This window comes from Diabrotica virgifera, chromosome 8, assembly GCF_917563875.1.
Source record: "Diabrotica virgifera virgifera chromosome 8, PGI_DIABVI_V3a".
Lineage (NCBI taxonomy): Eukaryota > Metazoa > Arthropoda > Insecta > Coleoptera > Chrysomelidae > Diabrotica > Diabrotica virgifera.
The window spans coordinates 195,754,621-195,768,560 of record NC_065450.1 but is presented as its reverse complement, the minus strand read 5'-3'; the positions used below and the strand labels follow the sequence as shown (position 1 = coordinate 195,768,560).

Genomic DNA, 13,940 nt, shown 5'->3' with positions numbered 1-13,940 from the left:
ATTTCTTAATCATTTTAGGCACGACGGGACCCTATAACTTAAATAGTAGAACCTAAAAGAAAACGTTTGAGCACTGTGCCGTCACTTTTCAGTGGCACATGCATCTACTGCCATCTACAGTGGCGCATCAAACTTTCCACTTATGGACGGGATACATAAATTAAAAAATACCCTCCCTCATTACCAGAATTTAATTTTTTTCATTTTTAAAGTTCTTTGTGATTAAGACATAAGATTCATCGTAATTTTAACCCACCACCCCCTTCTCCCTGCCCCCACCATCAAAAACTTTATTTTTCGATTTTATTTTTTTTTTGGTGGAATGCAATCAATTTTAAAATTTCAAAAAATTGTCACGCATAGTTAAGGCTTTTATAAAACACGTCTATTTTTTATAGACCTGTAGGTTGAGTGTACATAACCTCAAAAATTTTTTTAAATTTTGTTTTTCGAAAAAAGTATATAACTCTTTTTTGGGGATAGCTGTAGATCTAATTTTTTCTTAGTCTTGTGTATTTTATCAAACACTATATTTTTAATTTTTTTCAGATTTTTCTGTAACGCTGGTCACCTTCAAAAATCCACAAAACTGTTTTTTAAGGGGGTTTTGGGGGGTTTGAACGTGTTTTTCTGATTTTTAAATATTCTAAAGGACTCAGTTACTTCAAGTTACATATAACCTCAAAAAACAAAATTGATTTGATATATTATGAAGTCTATAAAATACGGAAAATCCCCCAAAATCTCCCAAAAAACAGTTTTTCGGATTCTTGAAGGTGGGGAGCCTTACGGAAAAATCTGAAAAAAATTAAAAATATAGTGTTTGATAAAACACACAAGATTAAGAAAAAATTAGACCTGCAGCTATTTCTCAAAAAAAGTTATACGCTTTTTTGAAAAAAAAAATGTCTTTTAATTTTTTGAGGTTATGTACACTCTACCTATAGGTCTATAAAAAATAGACATGTTTTATAAAAGCCTCAGCTGTGCGTGTGAATTTTTTGAAATTTTAAAATTCATTGCAACTCACCAAAAAAAAATAAAAACGAAAAATGAAGTTTTGATGGTGGGGGCAGGGGGAAGGGGGTGGTGGGTTAAAATTACGATGAATCTTATGTCTTAATCACATAGAACTTAAAAAGTAAAAAAAATTAATTCTGTTAGTAAGGGAGGGTAACTTTTAATTTATTTTTCCCGTCCATAAATGGAAAATTTGATGCGCCACTGTCGACGCATGTGCCACTGAAAAGTGACGGCACAGTGTTCAAACGTTTGTTTTTAGGTTCTACTATTTAAGTTATAGGGTCCCATCGTGCCTAAAATGATTAAGAAATTTCACCTATAGCGGCTCTTATTCTATAACAATTAAGCAGGAAACCCATTATGAACGCCCGGCACGGCACAGCACAGGCCGGCACGTCCAAAAACCCATTTGTAACGGCCGGCACGGCACGGCACTGGAAAAATGATCATTTGTCATGGAGATCTCGTCAGAAGAAGAGGTTATAATAGTAAGTGAAATTTGTGCTGAGATTGAAACAGACGAAAATGCAAAATTACTACGGAAACATCGGTTTTGGGTTCACGAAATATTAAAAAAAGAAGAGAATATGGCGATTTTTATCATCTTTTCGCGCATAAAGATGATCCAAAATTTCTCAAATATTTTCGAATGTCTCAAACCAAATTTTATATTTCCATATTTCAAAACAAACAACGCGCTTTCAATTAAAAAATTAACCTGCTTACTACCAACTATTATGACGCACTGGCGCCGACTGGCCGTTCAGGCCGTTCGACTTCAACGGATTTTACTCTCCTCGGAGAATTTTGGCAGTTCCGTTTTGCGTGCTGGACTGTGCCTGACCGAGCTGGCCGCTCATAATGGGTTACGTTACATTTAAAACTACTATTCGTTGCAAGAAAAGCGTAAAAAATTTTACATATCTAGGTTCACTAGTTACCGCAGATAACAATGTCAGCGAAGAAGTTAAGAGAAGAATACATATTGCTAATAAAACATATAATGGACTCATTAAACATCTAAGATCTAACAACATCACGAGAAAAACCAAATGCAAAATATACAAAACCCTGATAAAACCGGTCTTATATATGGATCAGAGACATGGACACTGACGAAAAGCGATGAGAACTTATTAGGTATGTACGTTTGAACGAAAAATCCTTAGACACATATATAAGGGGGTGAAAGAAAATGACGTATGGCGCAGAAGATATAATTTTGAACTATACGCAGCATACAACGAACCCGACGTCATAACATCCATAAAGATCGGACGTCTGCGCTGGACGGGCCATGTTGAACGAATGTTGGAGACCGAAACACCAAAACACATAATGAAGCAAACACCAGTAGGGAGAAAGTCAAAGGGAAGACCCAAACTTAGATACATGGAACAAGTGGAACAAGATCTGAAAACACTTGAGATTACCCACTGGAAGAACAAAGCAAGGAACAGAACAGAATGGCGGAAAATCCTAGAACAAGCCAGGACCCAAAAAGGGTTGTCGAGCTACTGATGATGATGAGTTGCAAGATATTTCGAATTTAATCTTAATTTGAATTTAATTTTAATTTTGATTTAATTTAATTTAATAAAATTAAACCTAATGTAACGAAAGACGAAGGGTGACTATTCGTTACAGCATTAAGTGACTACAGTCATTTTGTGCTTGATATCGGCCCAGTCTCTTAATCTGGGGAATTCCATCCGAATTATCTTGCAACGGATAGTACTGTACAAATGAATTTGGACTGAGTTTCCTGCTTAAAGCAGGAAACCCATTATGAACGCCCGGCACGGCACATGACAGTCCAAATTCATTTGTATAGTTTTAAATGCAACGTAACCCATTATAGTCTAAGAGCTGGGAGCGGATTTTGTGCGTGATAAGTAATATGGAAAAACTATACGGGGATATGTTGAACTAGTTGTATACATGACTTTCACCAACGGCCGGAAACCAGAGTTGGGGCCGAGGGTAGTTATAAGGGGTCAAAGTCGTGGAATTTATTATTTTTTTTATGACGCTCATGTTCGAGATAGTGCACCAAAATTTGGGAATAAGTAGGTCATGACGTACCTAAGTACAAATCTCTAGGGGCTCAACGCTGCGTGGCCGACAAAGGGGTAGGGGTAGGGGTGAATATAAAAAATATAAGGGGTTTTTTGCGACGTTCGTGATTGAGATAGTGCACCAAAATTTGGGTATAAGTAGACCATGGCATAAACAATTAAAATCCCCAGGGCCGGAAACCAGAATGGGGAAGGAAGGTAGTTATAAGGGGTCAAAGTTCCGTTTTTTATTATTTTTTTTGTGACGCTCATGATCGAGATAGCGCGCCAAAATTTGGGATTAAGTAGGTCATGACGTAACTAAGTAAAATCTCCAGGAGTGGAACGCTGCGTGGCCGACAAAGAGGTGGGGCAGGGATGAATATAAAAAAATGTAAGGGGTTTTTTGCGACGTTCGTGATTGAGATAGTGCACCAAAATTTGGGAATAAGTAGACCATGATATAACTAAGTAATATCCCCAGAGGCGGAAACCAGAGTGGCGGACGAGGGTAGTTATAAGGGGTAAAATCGCGGTTTTTATTATTTTTTTTGTGGTGCTCATGATGGAGATAGTGCACCAAAATTTGGGAATAAGTAGGTTATAACGTAACTAAGTAAAATCTTCAGGGGCGGAACGCTGCTTGGGGTACAAAGGGGTGGTAGGAAGGGGTGAGTATAAAAATATATGGGGTTTTTTTTGCCGTTCGTGATCGAGTGCACCAAAATTTGGGAATAAGTAGATCATGACATTACTAAGTAAAATCTCCAGGGGCGGAATGCTGCGTGGGGGACAAATGTTGTGCCGAGTCCCAAAAATAAATAATACACACTGCGACTTTGGCCCATTAAAACTACCCTCATCCCCAACTCTGGTTTCCGGCTCTGGGGATTTTACTTAGCTAAGTCATGGTCTACTTATTTCCAAATTTTGGTGCACTATCTCAATCTAGCACGTCGCAAAAAACCCATTATATTTTTTATATTCACACCTACCCCCACCCCTTTGCCGGTCACGCAGCGTTCCACCCCTGGAGATTGTACTTAGTTACCTCATGACCTACTTATTCTCAAATTTTGGTGCACTATCTCGATTATGAGCGTCACAAAAAAAAATAATAAAAACGGCGGTTTTGACCCCTTATAACTACCGTCATGCCCAACTCTGGTTTCCGGCTCTGAGGATTTTACTTAGTTATGTCATGGTCTACTTATTCCCAAATTTTGGTGTACTCTCTCAATCACGAACGTCGCAAAAAAACCCCTAATATTTTTTGTATTCACCCCTGCCCCACCCCTTTGTCGGCCACGCAGCGTGCTACCCCTGGAGATTTTACTTAATTATGTCATGACCTACTTATTCCCAAATTTTGGTGCATTCTCTCGATCATGAGCGTCACAAAAAAAATAATAAAAACGGCGAATTTGACCCCTTATAACTACCCTCATCCTTAACTCTGGTTTCCGGCTCTGGGGATTTTACTTAGTAATGTCATGATCTACTTATTCCCAAATTTTGGTCCACTATCTCTATCACGAACGTCGCAAAAAACCCTTTATAATTTTTATATTCACCCCTACCCCCAACCTCTTTGTCGGCCACGCAGCGTTACGCCCCTAGAGATTTTACTTAGTTACGTCATGACCTACTTATTCCCAAATTTTGGTGCACTATCTCGATCATGAGCATCATAAAAAAATAATAAAATCCGCGACTTTGACCCCTTATAACTACCTTCGGCCCCAACTCTGGTTTCCGGCCGTTGGTGAAAGTCATGTACACAACCAATTCAACATATCCCCGTATAGTTTTTCCATATTACTTATCACGCACAAAATCCGCTTCTATCCCTCCGACTATTATGAGCGGCCAGCTCGGCGGTCAGTCGAACGGCCAGTCGGCGCCAGTGCGTCATAATTGTTAGTAGTAAGCAGATATATTGTTGATTTTTTAATTGAAAGCGCGTTGATTGTTTTGAAATACTTATGGAAATATAAAATTTGGTTTGAGACATTCGAAAATATTTGAGAAATTTCGGATCATCTTTATGCGGGAAAAGATGATAAAAATCGCCATATTCTCTTCTTTTTTTAATATATCGTGAACCCAAAGCCGATGTTTCCATCGTAATTTTGCATTTTCATCTGTTTCAATCTCAGTACAAATTTCACTTACTATTATAACCTCTTCTTCCGACGAGGTCTCCATGGCAAATGATCATTTTTCCGGTGCCGTGCCGTGCCGTGCCGGCCGTTACAAATGGGTTTTTGAACGTGCCGGCCTGTGCTGTGCCGGGCTGTGCCGTGCCGGGCGTTCTTAATGGGTTTCCTGCTTACCATCTGTAATTAAAATTCGTAACTTAATATTATATATTTAATTAATATCTCTTCTTTAGGCATCATAACCTCTGGATGGGTCTTTGCCTGTCTGGCAATGTCCTTCGTCCTTCTATTCAGATCTTTTTTGTACCCTTCTCCTTCATTGTCTTATATTCATGGTTTTCAGGTCGTCTTCCACGTCATCCAACCATCTCCTTTTGGGCTTTCCTTTTTTAGTCCAGTCGGGTTAGACGAATAACAGGCCTAACCTTGCATTAGGAGCTGCCCCAAATTTTATTTTTCTAGTATTTAGGGAGAGTCAATATTAGTATAAATTTAAAATCTCGACTGAATTCCACTGTTGCGTTAGCCGCCATCTTGATTTTAAACGAGAACCGTTTTTGCTCAATATCTCCGCCATTTTCAATTTTTTGACAAAAAGTGTAGAAACTGAAATTGTTGAAAATGCGATTTTCTATAATTTCATTTATTACAATTTTTTTCGTGCGGTCGATATTTTCCGAGTTATGAGGGGAAAATAGTGAGAGTTGGAGCATAATTATTGACTTATTGAATTATCTCGTTTATTATTAGTACTACAACAAATATGTACCTATACGAAAATGAAGAGAATTAAATTCTACACAATTTTGGTTTCTTTAATTTTTTTGCTAAAATTAATATTTAAGGTAGTACGTATGCGGGAATGGCGCGAGCGTAAGACCGGATTGATTTTATAGCAATTGATTTTGTTCAATATCTACGCCATTTTCAACTAAAATTGTTCAAAATATAATTTCCTACAATTTCTTTTTAACAATTTTTTTCATGCAGTTGATATTTTCCGAGTTACATGGGAAAATAGTAAAAAGTGGTGGGGGGAGCATAATTATTGAATTAAATTTTGTTTCCGAGCTGCCCCAAATTTTATAATTCTATCCTTTAGGAGAGATCAATAGTAGTGTAAATTTAAAATCTCGACTGAATTCCGCGGTTGCATTAGCCGCCATATTGATTTTAAATGAGAACTGTTGTTGCTTCATATCACCGATATTTTCAACTTTTCGACATAAATTGTGGGTAAGAAAATTGTTGGAAATGCAATTTCTTACAATTTTTTGGCACAATTTTTTTATACGATCAATATTCTCCGAGTTAAGGGGGAAAATAATGGAAGCGGAGGGGAAGCATAATTATTGAATTGTCTCATTTATTATTAACTTTACGACATAATTGTACATAAACAAAAATAAAGAGAATTATATTTTATACAATTTTTGCAACTTCCAATGAAACATCAACCAAACTAAATATATAAAAGACATAAAAGACATTATATGCATTAAGTTCACTTAATTTTATTAACTAGCGGGTTTTATTGGTTGAATTTGTCTGTCGATATTTTAAGTTTTATGTCAGCTAATATATCGTGATGTTTCATCAATTTTTTTTTAAATTTTGGACCCTGTTGGGGGGAATTTTCCCATTTCCCCTCTTGTAGACCCGCCACTGGTTCTCTCGAAAAATTGTAGTAAATCGTAATTGCAACAATTTCAGTTCTTATACTTTTTGTCGAAAAGTTGAAAATGGCGGAGATATTGAACAAAAACAATTGCTACAAAATCAATCAAGTCTTACGCTCGCACCTTTATCACATACGTACTACCTTAAATATTGATTTTATCAAAAAAAGTACGGCGTCAAAATTGTACAAAATTTAATTCTCTTCATTTTTGTATAGGTATATTATATTTGTTGTAAAACTAATAATAAACGAGATAATTTAATAATTCAATAATTATGCTACAACTGTCGCTATTTTCCCCTCATAACTCGGAAAATATCGACCACACGAAAAAAATTATAATATATGAAATTATAGAAAATCGCATTTTCAACAATTTCAGTTTCTACACTTTTTGTCAAAAATTGAAAATGGCGGAGATATTGAGCAAAAACTGTTCTCGTTTAAAATCAAGATGGCGGCTAACGCAACAGCGGAATTCAGTCGAGATTTTAAATTTATACTAATATTGACCCTTCCTAAAGATTAGAAAAATAAAATTTGGGGCAGCTCAGCATGCAAGGTCAAATGCTATCCCGACTGGGCTATTTGTCGTTCTTGAGCGATTTGATAACTAGTCCATCATCTCCTAGTAATTTATTGTCTCTCATCTTATCCATTGCTTGTCTGATTTTGCTAAGTTGTTTTCAGTTGCCTTTTATCTTTTTCTCTTATGAGTTTATCGTGTATTCTTCTCACTTTTATACAGGGTGTAACAACAAGGCAGGTTATAAATTAAATCACATATTTTGGAAACAAAAATAGTTTGAGTGAACCTAACTTACCTTAGTACAGACAGGGCTCCACGTGTGCAATGTGTGCGGCGCACACAGTCGCCAGCAATTAAGGGGCGCCACTAGAGTTTTCACAAAAATTTTATGCGGGTCAAAATAACACTTACCCATTTTTTTTTCAGCTTCTACCAAACGTTAGGATATCATAAAAACACTGTGCAAGTCTGGCTTTAAAGCATTTATTTAATGCACGCTGGTCCAGCAGAATTGATGCTTTAAATCCACTATAAAAAAATTTGTCAGAAATTAGTTATGCTTTATGTGATATAACACATTCGGATAAAGATCGTGATTCAGAATATCAAGCAAGGTATTCTAACTTCGAGATTTGATGGTGGCCAGTACTTCTCGGTACTTCTTCATTAATCTGAGGACTTCCTCATTTGTGACCCGGTCAGTCCACGGGATTTCAAGATTTCTACGGTATAGCCACATCACAAAGCTTCCAATTTTCTGTACATATCTTCGTTCAAGGTCCACGATTCAATACCATAAAAATGGACAGAGTCCTCCCTACGGTTTAAGGCCCCCATACAGTTGAAGTTGAAGGTGGATTTAGATTTTCCAATGCGCGCTCTTATTTCTTGGTTGATAGTCCATTCTTCATTTATTATGGTGCCGAAGTAGTTGTGTGCGTCACTCTTTCTACAGGGGTTTGGTTGATTTAGAGTTGCCCTTCTGTTATCTTTTTCTTGCTAATGATCATAGCCTTTGTCTTGCAGGTCTTCTAGGTTGTCCGCAAATATTCTGGTGTCATCTGCATACCTGATGTTATTTAGCAGGTACTCGTTTAGTAGATATTTATTTTTCAGTTTCGTTCAAAGCTTCGATAAATATTCTTTCAGGATAGAGATTAAAAATTAGTGGGTACAAAATACAGCCTTGTCTCACTCCACGCATGATTTTCACGTATTCGGTGTGTTCACCTTCAACTCTGAGGTTTGTAGTCTGATTCCAGTAAATGTTTCTAATTAATTTCAGATCTTGGTTGTTAATTTCTGCTTGTTTTAGTATTTACATTATTTTTGGAGTTCTGTAGTTGATCAAACGCTATCTCATTAACAACCAGACATGCGTAGGTAGGTGGGGGCAAAAGTACGCACGGGGCAAAGGTACGCACTTACATTTTTCAGTAACTTCTTATATGTTGGCGACAACATCTTGTGACATATGTTTGTACTACTCAGTAGCATTGGATGAGAAACTTTGGCGCAATCAGGGCGAACACAACAACAAAAATGAGGTAAAAATTATTTTTGTACCTTTTGATCTAATTTTTCTTAAAAATTAATTGATTCTAATTCTTAATCTTTCAAACTCAGATATTAATATTGGTTAGGCATGTTGAAAGTACTCACACAAATGGGGCAAAGGTACGCACTGCCAACGTTGAAATGGGGCAAACGTTCGCAGTGCGTACCTTTGCCCTCAGTGAGGTAGACTTGGCAAATGCATGTTTCAAGTCAATCTTCAAAGTGAATATCAAGTTGAGCTTGACATTCTATCAGCTAATTTTGTCTCAATTGCAAAATGTCTCAAATCCGCAAAAGTACGCACATACGTACTTTTGCCCCATTGGGTGGGGCAAAGGTACGCATTTACATTTTTTTTTTCAAAAAGTTATCAACACTACAAAAATAATATTGAAGAATTTCCATTTGCCTAATATGATTACAAAATGTATCAATTTCACTTTCATCTATACTCTGTGCCAATTCAAGCATTAGGAGATTCACTAGAGATGAAAATTTTGAAAATGGTTACCTTTACCCCACCTACCCTACCTATTGTCACAATTGACAATTGACGTCTCTGCATCTTTGGAATAGTACTTGTATTGAGAACTGAAATAATACTTGAATTAATTTAAGTTTACCCAAATTTAACATAGCTCTTCGCATTCTGCCCATATCTGTTGCCACTGCTGAACGATCTCTTTCTAAACTAAAACTTAACATTATTTAAGTTCGACCATCAGTCAAGAGCGGTTGACAAATAATTTATCTGTCATCTCTATAGTCAATATTTATTTTTCTGAAATAGATATTTATTTTCATGTTTACCTGTTATGTATGTACCTGTTATGTATCTTTAGTTTTTTATGTTGTTACGCCAGAGATTTATTTTTACTTAATTATTTTAACTTAGTTTATATTCCTGTTGCATGTATGAGAATGTTTAGTACAATATCTAAATAATTTTTCATTTTTATTCACATAAATGATTTCATAATCAACTTAAAGTGAACATTAACTAAAGTTCACTACAATTCCATTGATAAAGGTACCAACTTAAAATTTAAAGTCCACTTTAACACCATATTATGAAATCGAGCGTTAACGAGACGATTTTAAAAAAAAATTTGTATTTTTGGGCGCCATTAAATGTTTTGCACACAGGCGCTAACACGTGCTGGCGCGGCACTGAGTACAGATGTGAACATAAAAAATGTTACAGACCTTTGAAGTTACAGAATGAAAATCGATTTTTTCCGACATATCGAAAACTATTATAGATTTTTTATTGAAAATAGATATGTGGCATTCTTATAGCAATAATATCTTAAAAAAGAAATAACAGTGAAATTTTAGCAACCCATAAACATTTTATGGTGGTTTTGTTCCGTTAAACCCCCCAAACTTTTTGTTCCATTATTGTGGTACCATTAGTTAAACACAATGCTTTTAAAACTTTTTGCCTTTTAGTTTTTTTTTCGATAAGCCAGTTTTTATTGAAATGTTTTGAACATTTGTAACATCCACAACAGATTTGTAAATAGCAAAGTAAAATTATAGAGACCGGGTTATAATATTATGAAAATTTATTTTTTATATATTTTTTTTATTTAGCTAATGCCTCAACAACTAATGGCCATTGGCATGGTAGGTACGGTAAATTTTTACAGTTAGGTACCTAGTGTCATGTGTAGTGTGTGTGTTGAGTAAGTGTCTTGTTACTTTGCAAAGTCGACGTCATTGTCTTTGCAAAGAGATGCTAATTGTATCCGAACGTCTGCGGTCCCTTCGGTGAGTACCGATCCCACAAGGACAGAAACTATTTTCATTTATTAATTTATAATAAACGAAAAATCTCTGACCCTGGTGAGATTCGAACTCACGACCTTTCGGATTTTTCGAACCAAAGGTAGCCGCCCTTACCACTGAGCCACGGAGGGCGTAAAATTTATTTATCATTTACATTTTGTAGGTTTATTTTGACACATGATGAAAAAGAAGCTACGTCTCAATAAAAACTAACTTATCAAAAATATGGTAAGAGGCAAAAAAGTTTTTAAAATATTGTGTTTAACTAATGGTAACAATAATAATATAATTGGAACGTACATAAAAGTTTGGGGGGTTTAAGGGAACAAAACCTCCATAAAATTTTTATGTAATCATATTAAAAAGAAGCCGCATTTCGATAAAAACTCGCTTATCGAAGAAATACTAAGAGGCAAAGAAAGTTTTAAAACAATGTGTTTAACTAATGGCACCACAAAATTAATTTAATTGGAACGTATACATAAGTTTGGGTGGTTTAAGTGAACAAAACCCCCATAAAATTTTTTTGAGGTGCCCAAATTTCACTGTTATTTCTTTTTTAAGATATTCTTGCTATAAAAATGCCACATGTCCATTTTCAATAAAGAATCTCTAATAGTTTTCAGTTTGACATAGTTTTGAAAAAATCAATTTTTATTTTGTAACTTGAAAGAGCTGTGACTTTTTTATTTGCACATTTTTGCTAAGGTAAGTTAGGTTCAGTTGAACTATTGTTGGTCCCAAAATATGTGATTTAATTTATGACTTGCCTTTTTGTTACACCCTGTATATTCTTTTATGTTTAATTTTAAAAAAGTTTTCAGCAGATGGCTTGTAAGGATTATTATTCGATAGTCTTCACATTTCTTCACATTGGGCTTTTATGAAATATTGTTATGAAAGTTGAGTCACTGCTTGGTATATTTTTCCACTTTTCTTGGATATTGGTTATATTGCTGAACATCAAGGTGTCTTTTTACTACGTCTTTGTCCCTAATTTTCAAAAATTTTGTGAAGAAGTCGTCTATCCCTGCGGCTTTTTCCTTATTAATGTTGTTTATATCAGCTTCTACCTCCGCTTCGAGAATAGGTGGTCGGGTACCATCGTTTTTCTCATACACTACTATTGCCTTTTTACTTACTTTAACTGTCATTTTCACGTAGTTTATATCCAAGTTGCTTTTATTCCTTCAATATAAACTTTTGGATTTCCTTGAGCGTCTGTTAAGTGTCCCGGCCTTTTTGATTTATAGAGGCCTGCTGCATCTTTGATATTTTTGTGGAGGTTAAACGAATTGTATTTATCTTATAATACCTCGATTTCTTCAAATTGTTCTTCCAGAATTCTATATTTAGCTTCTGGAATTGGTGTATGAATCATCAGATGGCATTGTGATTTTATGAGAAATACCTACATGTTAGAAAGATATAGGCATTCATGTTAGTTTGATTTTAGCTTCCTATATAAAACCATGTTCGATTAGTGCCCCAAATTTTGAGAAATGCTGTCTGGAACATGGAAAAGAGGCCCTACCACGTATTCTAAAAGGTGACCGGAAATTTGGTATACCTAATATGATACCACTATTAATTCCACAGATCAATGTTAATGCTGGACAGGGACTCAGAATATTTTTGAAAGATGTACAAGTCCATGGACTGGATACAACGGAACTAATAAAAGTCAAGTGAGTATTAAATTTTTTTTACTGAATTTATTAGTCTTTATTTTAATTTAAATACTTAATTTATTAGTTTTTATTTTTAATTTATCTACAAACATTTTACTAAAAATTTAATTTATAAATATTTGTTTTACAAAGCTTTCACCTAACAAATACAACATCTGAGCAATTCTACTTAAATACGATCCGACTCTGTCCTTGTAGAAAATTCCAGTAATCCCTCCAAACAACGCGGATTCTCTCGATCATTCTCTGCGTTCGGTAGTGACAACCGGGGCCGACCTGATATAGGTGTGGCTGGAAATTGTAACAATAAATTCACCGACATTTGTACACATCTGATAAATTATTAGCAGTTGATATTTTCATTTATAACTATCATCTCCGCATTTTCCAAAACATTTAAAGTAAATGAAAAAAAATTATGATCAAATCAAATAACACATCATCATTCTCTTTGTCTTATCCCTATGCGGGGTCGGCTTCCCTAATTGCATTTCTCCACACAATTCTATCTTGGGTCATATCAATGTCAATCCCATTTACCAATCCTTCTAAGCATTCTCATTTCCGCCACATGCATTCGTTGTTCCTCTTTCTTCTTCACTGCCCAACATTCAGTTCCGTACATCATAGCCGGTCTTATGGCTGTTTTATAGAATTTTCCCTTCAGCTTCATTGGAATTTTTCTGTCACACAACACACCACTCGCTTCTTTCCACTTCATCCATCCAGCCCTAATTCTACTGCATGCATCTCCATCTATTTCTCCGTTACTCTGTAATACCGATCCCAGGTACTTAAAACTATTGCTTTTTACAATTAGTTCACCATGCAAAGATACCATTTAATTTGTAGTAACTCCATCTTTAAATGAATATTCCAAATACTCTGTTTTGTCCTACTAAGTTTTAAACCTTTTTCCTCGAGAGCTTGCCTCCACTGTTCCAGTTTTTGTTCTAAGTCTCTTTCACTATTTGCTACTAACACGACATCATCAGCGTACATTAAGCACCATGGAATGTTATCCTGTAGTTTCGCTGTTATCTGGTCCAAAACTAATGAGAATAAATACGGACTAAGCACAGAGCTTTGGTGCAATCCTACTTTCACATGAAATTTATCACTCTCTCCCACACCTGTCCTAACACTAGTCGTTACTCCCTCATACATATCGCTCACAATATTTACATATTCACCAGGGACTCCTTTCTTATTGAGTGCCCACCACAGAATCTCTCGAGGAACTCTATCACATGCTTTCTCAAGATCAATTAATACCATATGAGCGTTTGTTTCTTTACTCCTGTATTTTTAGATCAACTGCCTTATAATGAAAATTGCATCTGTTGTTGATCTGCCCTGCATAAAGCCAAATTGATTCTCGGATATTTCGGTCTCTTCACGTATCCGTCTATCAATTACTCTTTCCCATATTTTTTATAGTGTGGCTAA

The 13,940-nt window shown here is 35.6% G+C and overlaps 1 protein-coding gene across 3 annotated transcripts in view; it reads left to right on the top strand.

Annotated features, from left to right (window-relative positions):
- Positions 1-13,940, top strand: part of LOC114332812 (protein takeout) — a 63,547-nt gene that overhangs the window by 34,375 nt on the left and 15,232 nt on the right. For all 3 annotated transcript variants that reach the window (XM_050657431.1, XM_050657430.1, XM_050657429.1), the window contains exon 2: positions 12,257-12,488. In XM_050657431.1, coding sequence (XP_050513388.1) covers positions 12,257-12,488 — 232 coding nt within the window. The remainder of the gene's footprint in view (positions 1-12,256; positions 12,489-13,940) is intronic.